The sequence below is a fragment of the Geotrypetes seraphini genome, chromosome 1 (genome assembly GCF_902459505.1).
Source record: "Geotrypetes seraphini chromosome 1, aGeoSer1.1, whole genome shotgun sequence".
Taxonomy (NCBI): Eukaryota; Metazoa; Chordata; class Amphibia; order Gymnophiona; family Dermophiidae; genus Geotrypetes; species Geotrypetes seraphini.
In genome coordinates, this window is record NC_047084.1 from 340,361,063 (window position 1) to 340,387,907 (window position 26,845).

Genomic DNA, 26,845 nt, shown 5'->3' on the forward strand with positions numbered 1-26,845 from the left:
ATGGTTGCTCTCTTCTTGGTACCTTTCCTACTGTATTTGCTTAACTAGGAAACAGTCTAATTTCTCTTGCTTGGTCCTCAGGTTTCTGAACCCAGTTCTCCAACTCAGTATCTCAGTAGAACCTGAGGCTAGATGTTTTGCATACATTCATCTCAAATATTGCTTTTCAGCCATATTCCTTTCCCTGTGCTTTCAAAAAAAAAAAAAAAAAAAAGGACAATAAAATTTCCAGTTTGCTTTTAAATGTTTCTAAGTTTCTGTTCTTTAATATACATTATACAGAGCTAAGTTTTAAAGAGGCAGGGCTTTCCCCAGATTAAGATTACATTACATTACATTAGTGATTTCTATTCAGAGTGATATATTTTTATTGGTAGAGAATTATTCTTTTTTTTTAATATTCTTTATTATTTTTAAAAAGCCAATACAAAGTGCAACAAGTAAACAAACAATTGATACAATAAACAGCACTCATTACAATCAAATGATAAAATAAGTACATATCACCACCCCCTCCCTCCCACCCACCCTTCCTGGATGTGTATAACATTAAATCAGAAATCAAAGGGAAATACTAATAATCAAGTCGCACAAAATTTTGCTAATGGATCCCAAATTTCTTTGAATTTATTATAGTGCCCCAATTGTATCAAATTCATACGTTCAAACTTATAAACTTGACATAAGGTTTCCCATCAAAAGTTATAATTTAACCTATCCCATTTTTTTCCAGTTTTTCGTGATAGCAACTCCTGTCATGATGAGAAGCAATCTATTCAGATTTGCATTGATTGGACTCTTGGGGATTAATAATGTTTCAAACAACACTACATCATATGATAATGGGACTCCCAATTACATCCATTAATCACAAATTGGAAATAGTACAAAACTGGCTTAATACAAACAAATTAACGCTAAACATAAATAAACCTAAATCAATGTTATTTGCTTGGAAAAAAGGCTTAACTCTGTCAAATCCTTTTATTCTTAATAATACCCCTCTCAACTTAGTTTCCTCAATTAAAATCCTCGTAGTAATAATTGATTTATCATGAACATATCTCTCTCATAGTAAAAAACTGTTTCTATAAATTACGACTGATTCGTTCAATTGCAAAATTTCTTAGCCTAACTTCAATCAAGATTCTTATACATTCTTTAGTAATATCAAAACTCGATTACTGTAACGCTCTTCTTCTCAATATTACCCAAAAAGAAAAAAGGAGATTGCAACTAATACAAAATATGGCCATCAAACTAATATATAACGCAAGAAAGTATGACCACGTTACACCTTTACTAATAGATGCCCACTGGCTACCAATCAGTCATAGGATTTCTTTCAAAATAATACTACTCATTTTTAAAACATTAGCATCAAACGAACCTTCATTTCTATTTAGATATTTAACCCCACATAATACCCAATGTCCACTCCGTTCATCAGGACAAAATCTACTTTCAGTACCTTCTCTAAAAATTATTGGAACACGAAGATCAGATATGTTCACAGTGATGGGGCCTCAATGGTGGAATGCCTTACCACAATACATTAGAACAGAAAAAGACATCACAACATTTAAAAAATTCTTGAAGACTTACTTATTTAACGATGCGTTTAATACTTGAAATTTCTATATCTTCTGGAGACTTATTTATACTTGAAACTTTTATTTTTTCTGGAGATGCTCTTAATCATGTTATGGTTTATATAACCCTTACCTTTTGTTTTTACCTTTGTTTTTCTACCAATAATTTAAATTGTAACTTTATTTTTTTTCCTCCCGACTCATGTTTGTATAATATGTAACAATATTGTTAAATGTCAGCCTCCTTTTATTAATTTTATTGGATTATGTACATCGCTTAGTAATTTTAATAGGCGATCAATCAAATGCACTAATAAACTTGAAACTTTCCAGTAGATATTTTGAGAAGTGCTACTTCTGCTCGGTAATCCTCCAGCTCTGGTTCTCTTCTCTTTACAAGACATACTAGAGCTCTCAACCAGCCTCAGGGGTACTACTGCTGACATATGGCCTCATTCCAACTTCTCTACATTCTCCCTTCAATAGTCACAGAGTTTTTTCTCCTCACTATATTTTCTTTCCCGTTTTTTCCTAAAACATTACTGTATTTAACGAGAAAAAGTGCAACACAAAAAAACAAAAAGGGAGACCCAATGATCCACAGTAAAAACAATCCAAAGATAAAAACAATAGACTGTGGATGTGGATATCCTGAAAGATTATTTTATTCGCTAATCACAATAAAAATACAAATAAGAGTCTGAATTAGTAATACACATATGATTGTCCGTGTTTCAGCGAGACCGCCTTCCTCAGGGGTCCGAATGATGTAGGATACAAAGATAAAAATATGAGCAAAACAATGTACGTGTCTTTGAGCATAAAACCTGAAAATGGCTTGAAACAAGCAGAGTGGCACGTAAAATTACAGTGAGAAACGTATTTAACGAGAACCACGCTTCCATTTTGCTTTGCAGCTTTCCTTTTTGTTTCCCATTTGTGACAACCTAGGACAAGAATGGTTACAACTAGTCCTTTGGTGTGGTCACTCTTAAACATGCCTCTTGCCTGTATCCACTCACTGTTTCTTCCTACATCTTTCTGGCTTATCCCTCTCCTCTGCTCAGATTCGCCTGCCCCTATGAGGTCGGCTACCATTCATAGCCTCCATTCGCATTGCTTTGTTGATTTCTTCCCTTTCACTCTTGCTAAGGGCGGTTGTGTCTCTTCATTTCCTTCCCTTGCTCTTCGCCAACTCATATCGGACAATATATCTGATTTTGTTGCGAGGCACACTCTCCCTCCATCCCCTTTAGTTAAGCTAGGGAGTCCCATCTTTGAGAATATGCTGCCTGCTTGTCCAAGAATAAAGCACAGTTACTCATCGTAACAGGTGTTATCTGGAGACAGTAGGCAGATATTCTCACATCCCACCCACCACCCCTAGTTGGCTTCTTCACTCGGACATAAAACTGACGAGCTGGCATCGTGCAGGAAGGCACTTGCACATGTGCGGTGCAGGCAGTCTCAAAGTCTTCTAAAGCTTAAAGTGGCAGTACATTTTAGCACTATCCGTACCGGGCTCCGTTGATGACGTTGCCCATCTGTGAGAATATCTGCTTGCTGTCCCTGTATAACACCTGTTACAATAAGTACTATGCTATATATCTTAGTTTTTATTCTGATTTAAAGTGTTTTAATTAGATGAGTTAATTTTCTATGTATGTGACTTTTTAAACTAGATTTTCACATTTTAAATTAAAATTAAATCACCCTTAAAAAAAAAAAAAAAAAGTCTCCAACAAACAAAAAGCAAGGAAAGGTATGCCTTACTGTGCCAGGGATTTTGGCCAAAATTCGCATGCTTCAGATTCTATACATGATGCCTAGATTTGCATGTCAAAACCTGGCCACACCCCCAAGGTGTGCATGCAGAGTAATTGGCTAATGAATCAATTAACAGCAGTGATTGGTTGCTGACCAATTATTAAAGTTAATTGGCACCCATGAAGATAAGGCATGGGGCCTAAGTTGACTAGCGCATAACTCAAAAGGGAGCATGGCCATGGGCACATCAGGGGTGTTCCAAACAGTTGCACATGTAGTTACAGGATACTGCCTCAGCCCACCTCGCTTGGACACCAGCGTTAGCATTAGGTGTCAGCAGGCGTAAGTTAGGTGCAGCAATCAGTGCTAAGAGCAAGTCTATAAAAGTTGAGTGCCCTTTAGAAAATTGTGCTTGGCACCACATTTTTCCAGTGCCTGAATTTTGAACATCATTTATAGAATTCCTCCCTCTGTGTGCTGAGTAGACCTAGAGAGTGTGGAACTCCCTGACAGAAAAGACTTGATGTGCACCTGGCATTTGTTGCATGGAGAAGAGCCCTTGTCTATCCATTAAAATCTGCTCTCTTGCATGTCTCTTTCATTCCCCAGGGATGGCCAGATTACTGCTATTCTAGATCAGAAGAATTATGTAGAAGAACTTAACAGGCAGCTAAGGTAACAAATGCAATATAGAGTGGAACATGAGGTACTTTTCTCCTTTTTTGGAATGTCATTTCATTTGTTGTTTTGCTGTACGAATGTCTCTTCAGCTGTTTACAGGAAGTTGAATATTTCTCTTAAAAATATTTCCTCAAAAATATTTTGTTTTTTCTTTCCCTTTCCTATCGTATTCAACCTTAATTGTTTTCTTTATAACCAGATTGTATTTCTTTCCTATCCTCTTCTCATGTTTCAATATGTTTGTATAAGTTGGTTTTTTATCATGTTTAGTAGACTTAGTTTTTTGTTAGCTGTGTCTGTTACCCCCAACTCTGTAATTTTCATTATTTGTACATCGCCTAGAATTTGGAATAGGCGATTAATCAAATTTGATAATAAACTTGAAACTTAAACTTAGCAAATCTTAGGTGGCATAACATGTGGAATCTGTTGTTATGTCTTGCAAATTGTGCACCAGCAAATGAGACTGGAACAAACACTACAAGAAATTACCTTTGAGCTGGGGGCAGTGGCAAGGTTTTCATTTGTGGTGATCTAGCTTTGTAATAAAGGGTTGAGGGGTTATTGTAGATTGGTGAAGCCCTTAGCAGTTGTTATGCCATGGCACTAAAATGACAGAAGGTGGTTTGATTCATAATCTCTCCATGTTACAAATGGATGTAACTGGAATTGCTTTATTTTTTTCTTTGCACAGTGCTACTGTAAACAATCTGCAAGCCAAAGTGGACGCTCTAGAAAAGTCCAACACTAAACTGACTGAAGAGGTAGGCCTAGATCTGTGATGCTAATTCGTTTGTGCTAGATATATGCGTGTATGTGTGTGTACATAGATTTATCTATCTAGGCACTTGCATATATGCACTCCGTGCATGCAAAATGTCTAAAATACTAGTGTATATACATGTAAGTGTCAGCAGGGCACCTTAAGTGGTCTGCTCATACTTGCTTGAAAGGGGCAGTACACATGGGTGGGATGTGGGTAGGGAATACTACTATAAGTTACATTTCTCTGCTGCATTTAGACACACACACTTAAGCAGGCACATAAATGTAAGACACATCAATACTGGGTTATGCTGGTATTCTATAATGGAACCTGCTGTGTATCCTTGGGGTGCTAAATGGAGGCTCCTAGAATTGCTCCTTTTGTGATTTGTTGTTTGGAAACCAAAACTGGAGTGAAAAAAAAAAGACAGGAAAGCATGTCGGGTGAAACTAAGCCTCCCTTCCTATGTAGATAGAGAACTAGAGTCAAATGTGAGAAACCTTCATGCTTGTTTGCTTTACATATGACCACTAGTTTGCCTCGGTACTTGTGCCTAACTGAGTTGTATTTTGTTTTAGTAAGGACTTGGGGCTAGATTCACTAAGGACACCGATCGTGTCCCGACTACTTTGCGATCATTTTGCAACCCCGACTCAATTCACTAACCTTACTCCTGATCCGTGCCTGATCTGATCCACACATGCAAGTGAGGGGGAATGGCATGCAAATGTAGGAAGACAGCGATTCACTAAAAAATTTCATGAACACCGACTGGGCTGGCCGATCAAAAAAATAAGCAACTGCTGAGGACCAGTCGCTCAGGTCCTTTCCGACTGCCCTGCTCTCTGCCCCGACTCTCCTGCCCTTCCCCGCAGTGCGAGTCCGTGGTTTTAACCTGCTGGTTTAAAGTGGGTTAAAACTACGGGCAAAGTAAAAAAGTAAAAAAAAAAAAAAAAGTTTAAAGCTCTGTAAGCATGTACATTCCATGTACAGACAAAGATCCCTGCGTGACTTTGCCCTCATTTGCAGCCACTGATCGGATTGCTTACAGATGTCAGATGCCATAGAGGCAGTGTGCAGAGACCTCACTGGAGGAGTCATTTAGCCTTATGCAATGCTGACACCTAGTGGTCAGATTCAAGACCCCTGATCAACCTGATTGGATTGAAAAGGGTTAGGAGGGAATACAAACAAGGAGCATCCCCCCCCCTCCCCCCAAGTAGTTCTGAATGAGGACACATGGTGCCAGGATTGCTGCCCTGTTCTAATTAAACCAGAAATGGACAATCAGGAGGTACTAGTTAGAAAAAGAGAAAAAAGACAAAATAAAGAGAGAAGTAAATAATGTTAAAAAAAGTCATTCTTTAAAAAGTAGAACTGTATTGCTACTATCATTTGCACATCCAGATCTGAAAATGCCTCCAAATATGCCTGCATTGAATTATTTGATTTTAAGATTTTGTAAATGTGAAGCATGCTTTCTTGATGCCAGCATGCAGGAGTGGTTATGAAGAGTTTGCGCAGGGTACTTTCCTATTATGACTGGTCGTTTTGTGACCTTTTTTTTTAAAAAAAAAATTTTATTTATTCAATTTTCCTAAACTTACAAGTAGAACTACTTGCTTAAGAAATACAGAAATCATAAAACCATTAATCAATAAAAATAAAAGCGTTATGTAGCGGAAACATCATTAAAGAGGGGTTAGGTTCTTCCTTAGACCTCTATAAATACCACAACGGGGAGAATAAAGAAAGAAAAATAAGGGAGAATTTTAACAAAATTAAATCAATATAGAAATTGACTTAGATGGCTTCCCTCAAGGTATATTAACTTGAGCTTCTGACTGTTGTGCTGGTTAACTGCTCGAGATCCAGAAAGGTGTTCAGGAAGGAAGACAACGTATTTCAAATTCAGATACCTAACAACACGTGTGCAAGGATAAGCCAGGAGGAAGGTAGCTCCCAGCTTCTTCGTTTCTTCCCTCATGGCTAGAAAATTTAAACGCCGCTCATGTGGATTTGGTGACGTCAGGATAAATCTACAGTTTTTGACCACAAAAAGGAATTCCGCCCTTTTTGAAATACATTTTCATTACCCAATTTAGGTCTTGCTCAAAGACAAAACTTACAATCAAAGTTGCTCTCTCTTTGACTTCAGATAAGGAATCTTCTAATATTGCTGTTAAATTTTGCAGGTTATCTTCACCCAGTACTTTTTCTGTTATATCTCCAGTGACAGATTTTTGTTCTTAGTAACCGATAGATAATAAACTTTATTTATTGGTGGAATATTTTCCGGGTGGGGGGGGGATGGAATTTAAATTTTCTATTAAGAATTTCTTGAACACTTCTACTGGAGACAAAGCTTGAATCTTTGGGCAATTTAAAACTCTCAAATTCAAACATCTATTAAAGTTCTCAATCTGCTCGATTTTACGATGAATAGAGTTTTGATTTTTTGATCAGCTACTGAGTCTTTTCAGGGAATCAGTCTATGTCTTGATCTTATCCATACATTCCTGCTTTACTGTTTCTATAGTCTTGGAGAAAGGATCAGCTTTAGCACAAGTACCTCCATGTCTTTAGCCATTTTCTGCACTGCAACATCCACCTTCCTGATAGATGCAAGTAGTGTTTCCAACGTGACTAGATATTTCTGCCGGGTCTCCAGCTCCTCCAGCTTGTCTCTGTCTGAAGCTCCTCCTCCATCCAGCTCCGGGGTCTCCTCGTCCACCATCTTGGGGGTGGAATCACCACTCCATCCCCCCGCTAGACAAAGAGGGGCAGAGATCGTCGGGGGTCATTTTGTGACCTATTGATGGTGACCATTCACTACTGTATTTTGATTGGTTGCGTTGTAAACTTTTGATTTTAACTTTGTAATAAATTTTATTTCATCCAGACCATCATGTTCTACATTTATATTGTTTTGGGCTTTCCATACACTGCAATATACAATACTGTACAGTATAGGCCTAAGCACATATGTACATTTCAACATGTGCTCCGGTCAATAGCCCAGTTAATTGCATAAGCGGAGCTTACATGGCAGCTATGCAATTAAGTGGGTTCCACTGTATTAATATTTCCACCTATTTATGTATTTGGCTGACTCTCATATCTTATATTATCATGTTTTCTTAACAGCTTGCTGTTGCAAACAACAGGATTATAACTCTGCAAGAAGAGATGGAACGAGTTAAGGAAGAAAGTTCCTACATTTTGGAATCTAATCGTAAGGTCAGTTTGTGTGTGTGTGTGTGTGTGTGTGTCTGTCGCTCATCTACAGGCTGACCAATGCCAGTTTCAATATGGCTGCTGGGACTTCCCACAGCAGTCTCGGCAATCATTTTAAAGCAGTGGCAGCAGGCAGGAAAGAGTGGGATTCATTCTTGCTCCCCCAAGAGGTTACTAGACCACCAGGACTTGTTCTTGTACAATCCCACTTTATTCTGGGACCAGTGGGTTATTTCCAACTACCAGGACTTTGTAGGAAGCCTCAAACTTCATAGGCTTAAACCCCTCCCCCTCATACCTCATCACTGCCTCTGCAAACAGCAGTCTTTCTTCCTACAAGCTTGTCTTTTCTGCTGGTGTTTTTTTCCATATAATTTCAGTATTTGTTTGCGTATTTTACCCTCATGCTGTGGAGTTCCCTGTGGGGACAGTTTTGACTGCGGAAGATCGCAGATCTTTGGGAAAAGTCTGCTTCTGGAGGGTTTCCTACTTGTCAGTAAGCCCTCTGGACAGCCTGCACATCAGATCAGGGCTCAGGGACCATTCCCTTGGGAGCTAGCTCACCCCAGGTTCATTTGCTAGTGGGTCAAATGCAGGCTGCGTGGTTCTGTGGAGGTGCTCCGGGGATCGGGGCCAGACGGCATTCCTCCACCAGGCGTGCTATGCAGGTGACTGGTCATGGACATCAGGCTGGTGGGGCAGTCAGAAGATTCAAATTTCAGTTTTCCAGCAAGTTGAGGTAGAGGATCTCCCTGTGAGCTATTTCAGCTCTGTCTGCAGTGTTTTTCTGTCAACACATGTCTCTGTGAGTACAAGCTTGAATCAGAAATTTTGGGAGGTCTTTAAAAAATGATTTTTAGGGAGTTTCCCTGCATGCCCTACCCCAAAAATCTTTAAATTGCCCTTTTTGAGGGCTCTCTAGTTTTCCGGGGCTATTTTTAGTCAAAATAGACCCTTGGTGGCCATCTTGGATTTTTACAGATTTGAATTTAAAGTTATTTTTTTATACTTGCCAGCTTCATTTTTGAAAGAAAACCACATAAATGGCCTCCCCAGGGCAGGATGTCATGGATTCGTGCTTCATTTGCGGTGTATGGCTGTTGGATGCATTTCTGTGTTCCATGTGTGGCTGCAAGGGGTGCGAAGCTTGCCTGGATTCGTTGCCTTCGACCTTCTAACACCTTCTGTCCCGACCCCGTAAATCCTCCAAAAAGTCCAAACCTAGTACATAGGGGTCGGCTCCTACTGCGAAGGATGTTTTCCCCAGATTTTGTTAATATGCTTTATCAGTCATATATGGTTAGAAAGTCTCTACCTATTTCTCTTACGCTGGATTCCGTGATGGTAGGTAAAGAGACCCTGCTCTGGTGGTCTAGGGTCTTCTCTCCCTCCCCTTGGGGGTGCTGGCAGGTAAGCCTGTAGTGCCCATGGTTGCACCTGATATGCTTTCCATGCCTCTGCTTTCACAGGGGAGCACCACAGCAGCCACAGATGTGGCAGATTTGATGGATCTTCAGGATTCGGATAGGTGCAGAGCCCTAGATTTGGGGGAGGATCCCACTGTGCACAGATTTTTCAAGCAAACACATCTTGTGGATTTCTCCAGGAATTAAAGCTATAGTCTGAGCATCCTGTCACTGTAGAATGTTCCCTCATGAGTGACCAGAGGCCACAATCTGCCTCTTTTCCTGATTATCCTAACCTCGTTCAGATTCTTATGGAGATTTGGGAGACTCCTGAGGGTCCCTTGAAATGTGACTGTGCCATGGTGTTGCTTTATCCCATGGCGGATGCCTTTTAACAAGTGCTTAGCTTCCCCAAAAGTGGATTCATTGTTGGCACAGGTCACCAAGTGCACATTCCTCCCCAGTGACAGGGTGTAGTCCTGAAGGATGTTCAGGACCGATGGGCAGATTTTGTCCTCAAACATCTGTTTGATTCAGTGGCTGCTGGTGTTAAGGCGGTGTCGACCTCTTCTTTCGTGGCAAAGGCATGCAATTCCCATGATCCTGACACTCTAGTGCTGCGTGACTTGGATTTTATAATCTCCGGAGTGGATTATATTGCTGATGCCTATTCCGTTTCAGCTCGCAGGATGCTCTGGATTCGGCAGTGCTATGGCGATTTGTCTTCTAAAGCAACCTTGAGCTGGTTGCCCTTTAAGGGACAGCAGTTGTTTGCCACAGTCTGGATGACCTGATGGCCAGTGTGCAGGATCACAGACCCAAATCACTGCCCGTAAATAAGATCCCGTCCTTCCAGAGGTTTGGGGCATCCTAATTTTTCATCCCTTCAGGCATTCTCATCTATATTCATGCCCTTCGATGGGCCAGAGGTCCTCTTCATCTGCCAGACCACGCTTCAATGGTTCTCAACATCATCTGTCTGAGCGGAGTCGACTGGTGGCTCCTGCCAAGAAACAGTTTTGACACCAAGCCGGTGTCTCCCCCCACCATCATGCGCATGGGGGGGGCGTTTGTCGGCTTTTCTGGCAGAATGACAGGTCATTATCTCTGACTTCTGGGTCTTGGAGGCTCTCAGAGATGGCTACAAAATGGAGTTGTTCTGTCCTCTGTCCGAGTATTTTCTGGATTCCTTGGCGGACCACCCAAAGAAGGTGGTTCAGATGCAGGCCACAGTCTGCAGATTGCTTGATATTGCGGCCATAGAACCCGTTCCAGAGCAACAATTGGAGACTGATTCTGGACCTCAAGGCGGTCAACGTGGTGCTGAAAGTACCTCGCTTCCGCATTGTTGGTGCTGGGGTAGTTTCTAGCCTCCCTGGATCTGACAGAGATCTATCTACACATTCCCATTTTTCCCGACCACCAGAAATATCTGAGGTTCCATGTCTTGGGGCAATATTTCCAGTTTGCAGCGACATCCTTTGGGTTGGCAATGGCATACAGGACCTTCACGAAAGTGATGGTGGTGGTGGCGGCCCATCTTCACACCCTGGGTGTCCTGGTTAACCCGTACCTGGATGGCTGGTTGATCAGAGCTCCCTCGCAGTCCGAGGGGCATCGGGCTGTTCATCAAGTTGTACAGCTACTGCAGCACTTGGGCTGGGTGATCAACTTCAGGAAGAGTCAGGTCAAGCCGACGCAGGATTTGGAATTCCTGGGAGTTCAATTTCACATGGATCCCGTCAGGAGAAGCTTCGACAGGTTATCAGGAACCTTCTGACCACTCTGATCTCAACAGTATGTCAGTACCTCCAGGTTCTGGGGACCATGTTGACAACGATCGATGTGATTCCTTGGGCCAGAGCCCGTATGTGTCTGCTGCAAGATGCTCTGCTTTCATGCTGGAATCCCTAGGGGGACCCGTTACATACACCCTGTCCTGGATGACTGTGGCATGAAACAGTCTTGTACGATGTTTGTGATCTGATTGGTTCTGCTAGTACCTTGTTAGAACTTCAGGCAAAAACTTCGTAAGAAATGTAAGTCCATAGTAGGGTAAACATCTTTCTATTTTCCTTTTAAATTTAAATCTAAATATGTAAATTCCGTTAATGACCGCCTCTCACTGTAATTGAGGACTAATGAACAGTACAAGATAATTATTTTACCTATTTTAATTTGCAATACATTTTGTATTTTTCTTTTTGCCTGTTGCACAGTTACCATTTTGTGATTTATCATGATCATGAAAAAAATTGAAATTCAATAAAGAAAATAATAATAATTATAAAAAGAAATGATCTGGTTAGTGAATATGGAATCAGGAGCAAAGAGAGATATAGAGGAATACTGGCGTTGTGGACCTGGTGAATCAGCATAGGGATTAAAAAACATGTGGGAAACTGGGTCATGTGATCAGATTTCCTAGAGCCAGTAAAGAGCTTAACTGCATTTTGAATGAGCTGAAGAAGACTGATATTCTGTGGTCTAGTGCCATAACAGTCTTTATGCTTTCAACATAATATTAGGTTTGTATTCCTATCAGCTAATTCTTTTAGTTGAGATTTAGCAGAAACTTACAATTCAAGGGAATGCTCCCTTCCATCAAATTATGGTGATCAATGATTTTTCTGTTAATTATTGGGTTGATATTCAAAAGCGCTTATCCGCATAACAGCTCCTGCCATCTGGATAAGTGATGCTGATTAGGATATTCAGCAGCACTATCTAGATACCACCTCTGAATATCCCTTGGCACTACCCATACAGTGGCAATGAACATCCAGATACGTTTTTTCAACCAACACAGCCAATGTTAAAAAAAAAAAAAAAAAAGTTGACTGCAGTGGCCAAATATTGACTTGTATGTGTGGTATGCATTTTATGTTATTTATGCTGTTTTTTAGTTATTTCTTTTGTGTTGCTCAGTTCTTTGTTGTGGTATTCTGTCTTTTCCTTGTTCATTATTGCACACCTTGGACTGGTTCATTGGCTAGGTAGAATACAAGTTTTTGCTTCAGCTGCTGTATAAAATGCTTGTGCTGGTAACCTGAATAGCAAGAGCTGTGAAAGTTTCAGCTCTGACTGATTAGGATTTCTGGTTTTCATTTCTTAAAGGGAAATAAACAAGATAGGACTGCGGACGGCCAGTCCCTGAGTGAAGCGAGGAAACACTTAAAGGAAGAGACTCAGCTGCGGCTTGTAAGTACTGAGGAATCTTAGAGAGATCCAAGCATGAGCCAATGCCTCTAACAAATCAGTTGTTCATATTTATTCAAAGTGTAGCTAAAAAGCCACCAAGTAGCCAGCTAAATCTACTCAGCTGGATTTTGGGAAGCTATTGTATGAATCACTTGTCTGTACCAGGCAGCACTTGAGTATCTCCTCCCATGGTTTTCAGTATCATCTCTATGCTGATGACTCCCAAATCTACCTCTCCACCCGAATATCAGCCTGTTTGTCCAATATTGCTGCCTGGATGTCTCACCACCATCTAAAACTGAATATGGCCAAGACCGAGCTCCTTATCTTTTCACCTAAATCTGCCTCCCCCTCCCCGATTCTCTATTTCTGTGGACAGCACTCACTCTCCTTCTCTCTGTCTTATCAGCTCACAACCTCGGGGGTCATCTTTGACTCCTTCTCTGCTCAGATCCAACAAACCGCTAAAGCCTGTTGCTTCTTCCTGTGTAATATTACCAAAACCAACCTCACCTTTCCAAGCACATTACCAAAACTGTTATCCGCGCTCATCATCTCTCGCTTAGATTACTGCAACTTGCTTCCACTCAATTATTTCTCTCCCCTTCAATCTATTCAAAATTCTGCTGCTCGACTTATGTTCCGCAAGAGCTGCCTTATACACATTACCCCTCTCCTCAAGTCACTTCATTGGCTCCCCATCCATTTCTGAATACAGTTCAAACTCTTCTTACTGACCTACAAGTGCATTGACTCTGCAGCTGCTCAATATCTCATCACCCCTAAGCTCCTTCCTGCGAACTCCGTTCATCAGGCATGTCCCTTCTATCTGTACCCTTCTCCTCCAAAGCCAACTCCAGAATTTGACCCTTCTTGCTGCACCATATGCCTGGAACAGACTGCCTGAGTCATTATGTCAAGCTCCACCTCTAGCTGCATTTAAATCCAAGCTAAAAGCCCACTTTTCGAGGCTTTTACCGTAAGATACCTATGGGGGAGAGTGTGGCGCAGTGATTAAACCTACAACCTCAGGACTCTGGAGTTGTGGGTTCAAACCCATGCTGCTTGTGACCCTAGGCAAGTCACTTAATCCCCCCATTGTCCCAGGTACATTAGATAGATTGTGAGCCCAGTCATAGACAGGGAAAAATGCTTGAGTGCCTGAATAAATTCATGTATAACCGTTCTGAGCTTTCCTGGGAGAACGGTATAGAAAATTGAATAAATAAAATAAATAAATGTCCATCCTATCATTCTCTCTGCAAGAAACTGCCCAATCTCTATATATCCTGTCTGTCCAAATTAGATTGTAAGGTCTTTTGAGCAGGGACCATCTATTGAATAATAAATAGTAGTAGTAGTACCTCTCTGGGAATTCCTCAAGGTAGCTTCTCTAAAATTGTGTTTGCAGTAATTTTACCTTCTTAATTTAGCCTGGAAGTGTGGAGTGGGTAAAGGCAGATATTTGGGTATGATGTGCCAAATTTTAGCTGAGTACATTTTTGAATTTCAGTTTCTTAGGGGTTAATTTTGTAACAAGGTGCCCAGGTTAGGAGAGGAGGAAAGTCCTTACTTTGACACTATTTTATAATGACACACTGGCACCTATGTGACTTGATCAAATATTAGCACCAACCAGCAGCATTAATTAGCGCCTGCATTCAAGGCATGGACATAACACCTGCTCAAGAGCAGGTGTAAATATTAGAATGTACTCTATAAAACAGGTGCCTGACTGATGACTCTGCCTATGCTCCATCCCAGGGCTGCAGCCCAATCAGACTTTGTGAATATGCATGAGATCAATTTGCATACAGTGGAGGCAGTGTATGCAAAGAAATCTCATGCATATTCATTGGGAAAATCCTGAAAACACAACTGGGTGATGGCCCTGAGGAACAAAGTTGCCCAACCCCTTCTCTGTCCCAGCTTCTCTTCTGATCATGCCTACTGTAAAATAACTTGTTTGTTTTAGGCATGACCTGATTTTTATAAGAGCCCATGTACTGTGTAAAACAGTGTTTTATGCACAAATAATGATTATAAAATTACTCTTAATGTCTTGCTGCTGGTCCTGGAATAGGGCATGCAATATGAGCTACAGAAACATGAAAACATTTTTTGCCCCTCCCCCTGCATGATTTCTGATCTGTAAACACAGTGTAATATTAGACAAAAGGAACCTGAGTAAACACATAATATAGTTTATACTTCATTATGTCATTTAAAGAGCAAAGTTATCCAACACCTATATTACCTGCGCCCTTAGTCAACCAATTGACCAGATTTAATTGATAATTAGATTCATCTGATTGAAGGCAGCCAACCCTGTTGAATCTAAACATAAAACATAACATAAACATTTATTTATATACTGCAATACCTTGCAGATCAGTGCAGTTAACAAAATAAAAGAGGACTGAGTAATTCACAGGGAAATACACTCGGTAAACCTTACTATAGAAACATGATGGCAGATAAAGGCCAAATGGCGGTCTGCCCATCCACAGTAACTATTATCTCTTCCTCTCTCTAAGAGATCCCATGTGCCTATCCCACACCTTCCTGAATTCAGACACAGTATCTGTCTCCACCACCTCTACCGGGAGACTGTTCCACACATCTACCACCCTTTCTGTAAAAAAGGTATTTCCTTAGATTACTCCTGAGCCTATCATCTCTTAACTTCATCCTATGCCCTCTCATTCCAGAGCTTCCTTTCAAATGAAAGAGACTTGACTCATACGCATTTATGCCACCATAAGAGTGAAGTAGTCCCCACAAGCTTTCTACAAGAGTGCTATTTCACGATCAAAGTAAACTCTAGAACAGATGAGAATAACATTTTTGAAATATATCAGTCTGGAAAGGGTTACAAAGCCATTTCCAAAGCTCAGGGAATCATACTAATCCAAATCAGTTTGTTTAAAGAGTCATGTTTTTAAGGCTGTTCGAAAATTTGGATATTTGAGAATAATATGTAAATCTATAGGCAAAGCATTTCACCAAAAATGGACCAGCTAATTCCTGTTCCCCCATTCCTGGAGAATGTGTTCAAGGCATTTAACATAGGTGGGTTTAAGAAGGGATAGCCAAGTAGCTGCAATTTATTTCTGGGCACGAGAAACTTGAAATGAATCAGCTCTTTGGGATCCTGACTTGGGATGGCGAGATACTGGGCTTAATGGTCCTTCTCTCCATTTCACTCTGGCACCTCTCATGTTCTTCCCTCTGCCTGTGTTTTCAGGATGTAGAAAAGGAGCTGGAAGTGCAGATTGGAATGAGGCAGGAGATGGAGCTGGCCATGAAAATGCTAGAAAAAGATGTGTGTGAAAAGCAGGATGCTCTGGTGGCGCTCAGGCAGCAAGTGGATGATCTCAGGACCCTAAAGCATGACCTTGCACTTAAATTGCAGGTAAGCTTGCTAGTAAAGCACAGTGACACAGTTGGCGACGTTCATTCTGCACTACCTATCTGTGTCAGAAATTTTTTTATTTACAGTAGTATATTTAGGGGGGAAATTATCAACATGGGCTACCATTAAGAAAGGTTATTTTACTGTTAATCCAAGTATTAGTAACTAGGTCTCATCATATAAGATGGAACTAGTGCTAAATTATTACATGTTAGTGGGAAAATTACCAGTTTTAACATTAACCCACATTTGATAACTTTTCCACTTAATGTCACTTGGGAATCTCAAAATTATTGGCATTTATTTTATATAACTGCCACCATGCCTCTGCTGCTGTTGTGGCATAACTTGAAATGAATTGTAACTCATGCCACAGGGTTCACCAGTATAGCAAAATCTTCCTGTTCAGCTCCGTGTTGCTCACCAAAGTAACAAATTTTTCCGATTCAGTTCCAATTCCTTTTCTGGATTTGACCATCCCGACTGAGCCTATGACTTTGCCAGTGCCTGTTATCAAAGAGTGTATCTGAGCCATCCTAAGAATAGTCTTACTGGGTCAGCCCAATGGTCCATCAAGCCCGCTCTCACGGTGGCCAATCCAGGTCACTAGTACCTGGCCAAAACCCAAGGAGTAGCAATATTTCATGCTATCGATAGAGGGCAAGCAGAGGCTTCCCACATGTCTTTCTCAATAACAGACTATGGACTTTTCCTCCAGGACCTTGTCCAAACCTTTCTTAAAACCAGCTATGCTATCTGCTCTTACCACATCCTCTGGCAATACGTTTCAGAGCTTAACTATTCTCTGAGTGAAAAAAAATTTCCTCCTATTGGTTTTAAAAGTATTTCCCTGTAATTTCATCGAGTAACCCCTAGTCTTTGTAATTTTTGACAGAGTGAAAAATTGATCCACTTGTGCCCGTTCTACTCCACTCAGGATTTTATAGACTTCAATCGTATCTCCCCTCAGCCGTCTCGTTTCCAAGCTGAGGAGCCCTAACCGTTTTAGTCTTTCCTCATACGAGAGGAGGTCCATCCCCTTTACCATCTTGGCCGCTCTTCTTTTCGAATGCCATGATATCTTTCTTGAGATAAGGAGACCAGAATCGAACGCAATACTCCAGATGAGGTCACACCATGGAGCGATACAGGGGCATTATAGCATTCTTAATCTTGTTAACCATCCTTTTTTTAATAATTCCTAGCATCCTGTTTGCTGTTTTTAGCCGCCGCCACACATTGGGCGGAAGGTTTCATCTTATTGTCTACAATGACACCCAGATCCTTTTCTTGGGCACTAATCCCCAAGGTGGACCTTAGCTTCTGTAAACTGTGATTCAGGTTATTCTTCCCAATGTGCATCACTTTGCATTTGTTCACATTAAATTTCATCTGCCATTTGGACACCCAGTCTTCCAATTTCCTAAGGTCCGTCTGCAATTTTTCACAATCCGTATGTGTTTTAACAACTTTGAACAGTTTAGTGTCATCTGCAAATTTAATCACCTCACTCGTCATTCCAATTTCCAGATTATTTATAAAGTTAAATAGCACCTGTCCCAGTATAGATCCCTGCGGCACGCCACTGTTTACTCTCCATTGAGAAAAATGACCATTTAACCCTACCCTCTGTTTTCTATCCGATAACCAATTCCTAATCCACAACTGAACTTTGCCACTTATCCCATGACACTTTAATTTTCTCAGGAGCCTCTCATGAGGAACTTTAGCAAAAGCTTTCTAGGAGGAACTGTAGCAGCTTGTAGCCTGATGCAATGCCATGGCATCAGGGCCATTAGTTTCGGACCCAGTGTCAGTCCAGCCCACATTCTCATTCTTGCCTGTGCATTGACACTGGTGCCTGAAGGAGTGTCAAGGTTGGGCCAGCTAAGGCAGTGTCTGTGTTGAGCCCCTCAGTACTCTTACCCTGAGCCTTCCCATTGGGCCAGCAGTTTCAAGTTTATTTAAGTTTTAATGTATCGCTCATTATAAAAGAGAGTGGTGTACAATTAAAAAGGGGGGAAAAGAAAAATACATAAAAAAGAAGGGTACATATCACTAATAATAAAACCCTAAGCTCACATGCACACTCCTACCTCCATGATCTCTAGCCCTGTGGCCCCGCATGTGCAGTAGAAGGAGCCTGTGACATTTTGTGTGCAGCGGTTTTCTGGCTCCTTCTACTGCGCATACGGAGGCACGGAGTTTGAAGTGGCAAACACCACAGCGTCGACTCCATAGAGGAAGCCGCTGAGCAGGGAAGCTGCCGAGCAGGGAGGAACCGCCGACCAGGGAAGCAGCTGACCAGGGAACCCATCAAGCAGGGAGGAACCACCGACTAGGGAAGCGTCAGCACAGTGGCAGCAGTCCTGACCTGCCAACCCCCCCATTCCTTACCCAAAGCAGCAGTGGCAGCGCTGTAAACAGGCTGTTTGCGGCAAGTCCTTTAGGGCCTTTCCTCTGACGCATCACTTTGGATGCGGTAGAAGAAAGGCCCTGACGGGGCTGGCTGTGAACAGCCTGTTTACAGCGCTGCCACAGGGAGAGAGAGAAAAAGAAAGAAAGAAAAAAATATAGATGGGGCAGGGAGAGAGAGAAAAAGAAAGAAAAAAAGATAAATGGGGCAGGAAGAGAGAGAGAGAAAAAGATAGACAGACATCTATTCTAGCACCCGTTAATGTAATGGGTTTAAACATCAGGCGGCGATCCAGCACCAAGAGTGAGCGAACGGGGTTCGGAGGGGAGATGGGCCACGTTTACCCATTGTGTAGCTGGGCAGATATGTGCGAGCAGCTGGCCACAGCTGGATTGATGAAAGGGCAAGGGATCCCTTAGCTGGCACAGCTGGAAAGCGGCTTCAGTAAGGGTCTGGACAGGGAAAGAGACAGAAAGAAAGACAGCGGGAGAGAGAGAAAAAGAAAGATAGACAGGGCAGGGAGAGAGAAAGTAGAAAAGATAGACGGGGCAGGGAGAGAGAGAGAAAAAGAAAGAAAGAAAAAAGATAGACGGGGCAGGGAGAGAGAGAAAAAGAAAGAAAGAAAAAAGATAAATGGGGCAGGAAGAGAGAGAGAGAATAAGACAGACAGACATCTATTCTAGCACCTGTTAATGTAACGGGTTTAAACATCAGGCGGCGATCCAGCGCCAAGAGTGAGCAAACGGGGTTCGGAGGGGAGATGGGCCACGTTTGCCCGTTGTGTAGCTGGGCAGGTGTGTGCGAGCAGCTGGCCACAGCTGGATTGATGAAAGGTCAAGGGATCCCTTAGCTGGCACAGCTGGAAAGCGGCTTCATTAAGGGTCTAGGCAGGGAGAGAGACAGAAAGAAAGAAAGACAGTGGGAGAGAGAGAAAAAGAAAGAAAGAAAGATAGACAGGGCAGGGAGAGAGAAAGTAGAAAAGATAGACGGGGCAGGGAGAGAGAGAGAAAAAGAAAGAAAGGAAAAAAGATAGACGGGGCAGGGAGAGAGAGAGAAAAAGAAAGAAAGGAAAAAAGATAGACAGGGCAGGGAGAGAGACAGAAAAAAAGAAAGACAGACAGACATCTACTCTAGCACCCGTTAATGTAACAGGCTTAAACACTAGTATAATAATAATAAACATAAGATACAGTAGGGTAAAAAAAGTAATAGAGACAGGGAGGAACTACAATATTATGATAGGAAAGAAAGTTAGGGAGGGTCACAATAGGGAAGAGGGTAAGGGAATTTTGTAAATAGATCTTGGATCAAGTTGGTTAAATATTTAATTTTGTTATGCATTAATATATCATATCAGAAGCAATAAGGACCAGATGGAAGACTACTATCCTGTCTGAGTCAGACTGCTCCTAGGCATCTAAGGAGGCTACAGAGGATTTCTTGGAAGCAGGGTCTCTGGACCTTCCATCAAACTCTGCTTTGCCCCATGAAAGGATAAAGTACACCCCCACCCTCTCAGGAGCTTTCTTTTGCCAATTTTGCCAAGGAGATGACTGAGGTTATCCCATTTAAGTTGGAGGTTGAGGATGAGCCAGGACGGAAATGTTGGACATCTTCCACTTTGATGCCCCTTCTAGGGAAACTGTGACAGTTCCCATTCACATCATCTTCAAGGTAGTTCAGATGAGACTGAGAAAGACCACTCATTCCCCTTTCTGTACATCCTGTCCACAAGAAGGTCCAACTTTGTGTATAGAGTCTAAAAAGCTCCTGGATTTGAGAAGCTCCAGCTGCCACACTACCATTAAATCTACTCTTTGAAAGAGCCAAAAGCTCCAAGTCTCACTTCCCAGCACCTCTGGGGAAGGATGCTCAGACTTTGAATTCTTTTGGGAGATAGCCTCCCTATGCCAGCCTTCCATATACATTCTTATTGGCTCTTGCATTTCTTGATAAACAGTGTGCCAGAGTTTGCAGATACTCTTCCATCTAAGAAAGCTGTTGAACTCTGCCAGTGTGAGTATCAAAAGTATGATGGTCCAGGCATCCCTTGATGCTTGTGACATGTCTGGGAGATCTTCCAAGTTTAAGACACCCCCTTAGTTTATCTCTTTGCCACTCATCTCAACAACAAGGTCCCTCTGTAGTGATCCAGAATGAGATCACACTACAGATGCCTTTTTCTTTCATTTGAGGACAGGTCTATATGCCTGATAACCTCTCATAGCAAAGACTTCACTGAAACTCAATCAGGACAGAGGGTCTGTAATCCTCATTGCTCCCAATTGTCTGAGACAGATACAATTCCCTCTACTTCTGGAGCTAGCCTCCAAAGAGCTGTAGAAATTAGGCTGCTTTCCAACTTAGTAGTAGTAGTATTAAGAATAGAGGATTGCCTCTTCGTCTCGATCTCTAATCCCTTGTCCTCATGGCTTGGATGTTGAGACAGTAATCGATTCCTTCAGCCTGCACAATGGGTATCTCCTGAGTTCTGCTTACTTCCAGGAAAGACTTCACTAAGAGATCTTACAATTTCAAGTGTCTGATGTGATGGCAAGGCTTAGATCTCTCTTCCTGACCTACACAAAAACTGCTTGAGTGCCTTCTACACTTGTCAGAGTCTGACTTTAAGATTAACTCAGTCAGGTTCACCACAGTACAATTGATGCTTGCTATCACCATGTTGAAAGACACAATACTACAGGTAGGGTATGCCCTGGGACATTACAGACAATCAGATTCCCTGGCCTCCACACTGTAAAGCTGAATTAAATTTAAGTGAAGGAGCACCCTCAGCGTGGGTTTGAAAGCTCATAAGAGTGGCTCAAAAGAGCCACTCTGCTTAAATAAAGCAGAACTGGCAAACAGCGGAGCAGACAATACTACTCCAGCCAGCCGCTCCAGCCAGCCGCACACTATCATTTGGGTGCTCCTGTGTGCTTAATAAATGCAAATCATAGTGACAAACAAGTGCCCAATAAATAGGTGGAATGTCTGCAATAAACAGGGAATCAACTGTCATATAATGCCCCTTATGCCTGAGCCCGCTGACCCGAAGACAAAAAAAAAAAATCAAATGACGATCACTTATTCCTCCTTGTACTTAGCTGAATCCACAGTCCTGTTGTTAAGCAGTACCAGTAGGTAGTCCAAGTCCTTTATATTCATAGGCAGACGTTGAAATAATGTTGTGTTTTCCATACAGTTTTTTGTCTTCAGGTCACTGTGCTCAGGCATAAGGGGCATTACATGACAGTTGATTCCCTGTTTATTGCAGACATTCCTCTTATTTATTGGGCACTTGTTTGTCACTATGATTTGCATTTATTAAGCACACATGAGCACCCAAATGATGGTGTGTGGCTGGCTGGAGTAGTATTGTCTGCTCTGCTGTTTGCCGGCTCTGCTTTCTTTAAGCATCAGAGCGGCTCTTTTGAGCACTCTTAAGAGCTTTCAAACCCATGCTGAGGGTGCTCCTTCACTTAAATTTAATTCAGCTTTACAGTGTGGAGGCCAGGGAATCTGATTGTCTGTAATGTCCCAGGGCATACCCTACCTGTAGTATTGTGCCATTTAAGTACCTTATCAGTTCCTTTTTGGGGTATTTTTTTTTGTAGTATCACCATGTTGAAGGCAGGCCCATCTCTGTACAGTCTCTTGTTCAATTCATGAGAGATTTGGTCTTGCTCATGCCCCATGTTGAACCTCCTACAGTGTCATAGGATCTCAATATTATTCTCACCCTGCCATCTAAAGTTTTTTTTGTTTTGTTTATTTAACACCAATAGGGTACACATCAATCCAGAACATATTCCAATAAACAAACCAGAAAGACAATCAGAACATTGCTCATCCCCAACACCATCCAAGTATGAATAGTAAGTAACATTCATCTGTTCGCCATGCCCCCATGACAGAAAGAGAAATCAAACCCCCAAATACAGAAAAACAAGAAGGAAACAAAACAAAATCCCCCCACCTCCAAGTAATAGTGCATATTCAACACCTATATACTATCACAAAAAAAGGGGGGGAAAAATCCTATACATCAAAATTCCCCAGCAGAGTAGGAGTAATGCAAAACCCCAAATACTGTAGATCCAGGCTTAAATATTAACCAAGTTCCTACATGTGGGATACTGCTGTACCAACCTCCAGATATCTTCCGCAAATGTCCAGATATTGCTGCCATTTTACGAGACAACAGAGCAGATAATATATAATGGGCACACACTCATTCCAATCTTTCCCACATTAAAGACAGGGTGGGGAGACCCGGACTCCAATGCTGGGCCACCACCAATCTAGCAGCCGTAAATGCCAAAAGAATAAGTTTGTCCTGGGTATCATCCAACCCTTCCACTCCCACTCCTAACAGGGCTGTCTCTACCTTCAGCGGTAGAGGCACTTGCAGGAGACCAGTGATACATTGAAAGACCTGCTCCCAATACTTTTTAAGGCAGGAGCACTCCTACCACCAGTGCTCCCTCTAAGCGGGCGGGTGTTGTGAGCAAAATTTTTTTCGCTGTGCGCTAAAAATATCGGGCGCCAGCGCCAACTCGCCCGATTCTCCTCTCGCCGCCCTGCCATCTCCGTACGCCGTGCGCTGTGACGTGAAACTTGTGCGCTGCGAGGCAATATTTTGTGCGCCAGCGCACGCCAGCGCAGCTTAGAGGGAACACTGCCCACCACATATGAAAAAAGGTGCCCCTGGACCCACAACCCCTCCAGCACGCCCCCAGTAGCTGACTGAGTCACCTTGCCTAAAATAGCTGGAGTCGGGTACCATCGCACAAGACGCTTAAGAGCATTTTCTACCAATAGGGGTGCAACCACTATATGATGTAATCTTAATGAGATGCATTCAAGTTTCAAGTTTATTGAAATTTTGATTTACACGCAATATCAAATATTTTCAATGCGTATAACAAAAATAAAATTGGGGAAATAAATGAATCATTTAAACAATAGACATAAAAACATGTTCATAAATAAAAAATACATAAGGAATACAGGGATAAAATTACATTTGTTTAAAGTAAAAAATAACCAAAAGAAAAACATTTAAGGAAGAACAACATCAGGAAAGGTTTAAAAAAAAAAAAAAAATCATTAATATTTTAATGTAACTTAGGTTAAAAATATGTCTTTAAAAGAAGACCGAATCCAAGAATAAATAGGGAGATCATAAGAAGGGAAACATTATCTGATTTAAGATTCAAATTCATCTTTATAAAGGTAACTTTTTAAATAACTTTTAAATTTTTCTAGAGAGGTTTCGGCGCGCAGAAAGATTGGAAGTTTGTTCCAGAGCTGAGGTCCAAAAATAGAAAAGGTTGTATTTCTTCTAGTGCCTATTACTTTCAATGATGGAGTGGTTAGTAAGTATTGATCTGCTGATCTAAGAGATCTAGCTGGGGAATAGGGTAAAGGTTCTTCCCATATCCTGTTCCCAGGCCTGCATATAAGAGGTTTTTCAGTCCTTGTCAGTTTATTGTAATTGGTACAATAGTGAAATGCACCCATGCTGTACCGGCTTCCCCAAACATTGCTCAAAAGCCGATTTCCTGAAAGTCCTTGGGTCTGCTGCATATATTCTAAGTAGATAATTTTTCACCTGCAAATAAGAGAAAATATCTCCCAGAGCAAGATGATATTGAGCACTTAGAATAGCCAAATCTAGGATGGTATCCCCTTCCAAGAATTGGCCAAAGAACTAAAGTACTGCAGTCCCAGCCTCGCCCATCGTTTAAAAACACCTCCCTCCCTACCTGGGACAAAACCTGGGGCAAATAGGAGGGGCAAAAAATAAAGTCCCTTGTTGGTCCATAATAGGCAATGGTGGGCCCCCTGCCAAACCTGCAGCGTCCATCGAACAAACAGATCAGTGATACCCACCAATTCCCCTCCCCAAGGAAAGGTACCCAAGACACTGGATGGCTCGGGGCCCAACAAGCAATCCCTGCGCCACTGACACCCACCATTTAGCAGGAATAGCATGCCAGTCAACAACAGCCCTAAGTTGAGCCGCTCGATAGTAAGATTCCAAATTAGGGACACCCAAACCCAAAGCCTGCTTAGCTACCGTAGGGTGTTTACCCCCCCCAAAAAAAAAAAACCCAAACAAACTGGAAAAGACTAGTGTGCCATTTGTAAAAATATACCGGAGATATTTCAATAGGTAACATCTGAAAAAGGTATAAAAACCAAGGTAAAATCATCTGTACTGCCTCCATTCTCCCCATCCAAGATAAATATAATTTATCCAACCTGGCTAAATCCCGCAAAATCAAAGATGCCTATGGAATATAATTCAACTGGAACAGCTTTGTCCAGTCCACCTCCAATTGAATCCCCAAGTATCTAATTATACCCTTTACTCATCAAAATGGGACTCTTCTTTTCAGCACCTGGATATCTTCCTTCGGCACTGTTATATTCAGGATCTCAGTTTTAGTCAAATTGGCTTTAAAGCCCGAAAGAGCCATACTGACACATAAGATCTTGAAGAACCAACAAGGAAGCTTCCGTGCCCTCTACAATGGCCAAGATATCATCAGCAAACAATGATAATTTCTGTTCCATCCGTTGTATCCTAAGTCCCTGTACCTGATCCGACTGACGGATCTTCTACACCAGAGACTCAATCATCAAAGCAAAAGGCAAGAGCGGGCAGCCTTGTCAGGTGCCCTGCCAGAGCTCAAATGGAGAAGAATAAGCCCCGTTAATTTTGACACAAGCCATCGGGCTGTTATAAAGCGTTAAAATCCAGGAGATAAAGCAGTCACCAAGCCCCATACAGCGCAGAATTGCCACCATAAATTTCTAATCCATGCGATTAAATGCCTTTTCCACATCCACTGCTACCACAACCCAAGAGGAACCTTCAGTATGAGCCCGCCAAACTAAATTGAGTACCCGCCTGATCTCATCCGTTGCCTGCCACCCACCAATGAACCCCACTTAATCCGGATGAATAAGTGCTGGCAAGAGCATTACTAGCTGATCCGCCAATACCTGGACAAGAATCTTCGTGTCAATGACCAAAAGGGAAATAGGTCTGTAACTGCCACACTGAGTGATATCTTTGCCTGGTTTTGGCAGAACTGTAATGGCCACCAGGCAGGGAGTTAAAAACTCTAACCAGAAGGGGGGCCACTAGGGTTCTAAATTTTTTATAAAATAAACCTGTAAATCCATCGAGCCCCAGAGATTTCCTTGACTTAAGAGCAGAGCTCACTTTCAGAACATCCTCCTCGGTCACATTACTATTCAACCCTTGTGCTTCCAACTCAGACACAGACGCCAAACCTAGACCTGCCAGATACTGGGCAATATCAGAGTCAGACCCTTGTTGCTCAGGAGTATACAATTCTTGATAAAACTCTCAAAAGTGCTGCTAGATACTGTCCTCATTAATAAGAATCATACCTTGCTTATTCTTAATAGACTTAATATTAGATTGGGTTTGCTGGATTTTCAATCAGTGAGCCAATAATTTACCAGCCCTATTATCTGATTCAAAAAATTTCTGACAAAGGCATTCCAATTTAAATTTAATATCCTCGTTGACCAAGTTCCATAATGCAGACTGTGCCTCCTGAATGCGTCGCCTAACCTGTTCTCCTTGACCTCTTTTATGCTGCTCAACCAGATGCGCCAATGTTTTCCACAATGATTGCTCCTCTTCCTGCCTCAGTTTCTTCTTATGGGATGTGATAGATATTAATTCCCCCCTAAGGACTGCTTTAAGACTCTCCTAGATAGTGGTGGAGGCAAATTGATCAACATTATTATATTCCAGAAATCCATAATAGACTGCTCAATTTTCCTAACCGTCAATGGATCTCTTAATAAACTATCATTGAGCCTCCAATAGAGATTTCCAGGATGCAGAGCCCTCCATGTCACATCTAGTCAGACGGGAGCGTGATCCGACCATACAATCTCCTCAATTTTTGTATCCAAAAGCTTCACACACACACACACACACCTCTAAACCCTTATCTAGGCATAGCATATCAATCCTAGTGTAGACATTATGAACTGGGGAGAAATAAGTATAGTCTCTGTCCTGCCAGTGTTGAGATTTCCACCCATCTACTATGTTAAGAACTTCCAAGAAATTGTGCAACTGTTTTCTATCATATTTGAGGTGATCCCCACCGCCCCCTATAGAATCCCATCTAGGGTCCACCACAAATTTAAAATTCCTACCCCCCCCCCCCCCACACACACAATTAAGTACCCATCTTTGACCAATAGTGCCCTGGCTAATACATTACATTACATTATATTAGTGATTTCTGTTCTGCCTTTACCTTGCGGATGAATTGCTATGGTCTTAAGAAGTACATATTGAAG

At 41.8% G+C, this 26,845-nt stretch overlaps 1 protein-coding gene across 7 annotated transcripts in view; it reads left to right on the forward strand.

The window, feature by feature from the left end:
- The window catches only part of RUFY3 (RUN and FYVE domain containing 3), a 222,601-nt gene that overhangs the window by 143,581 nt on the left and 52,175 nt on the right, over positions 1 to 26,845 (forward strand). For 6 of the 7 annotated variants that reach the window (XM_033960982.1, XM_033960998.1, XM_033960973.1 and 3 more), the window contains 5 exons: positions 3,969 to 4,034; positions 4,735 to 4,804; positions 7,954 to 8,046; positions 12,567 to 12,650; positions 15,898 to 16,065. In XM_033960982.1, the coding sequence (XP_033816873.1) occupies positions 3,969 to 4,034; positions 4,735 to 4,804; positions 7,954 to 8,046; positions 12,567 to 12,650; positions 15,898 to 16,065 (481 nt within the window). The remainder of the gene's footprint in view (positions 1 to 3,968; positions 4,035 to 4,734; positions 4,805 to 7,953; positions 8,047 to 12,566; positions 12,651 to 15,897; positions 16,066 to 26,845) is intronic. The other variant, XM_033961008.1, reaches the window with a different exon arrangement.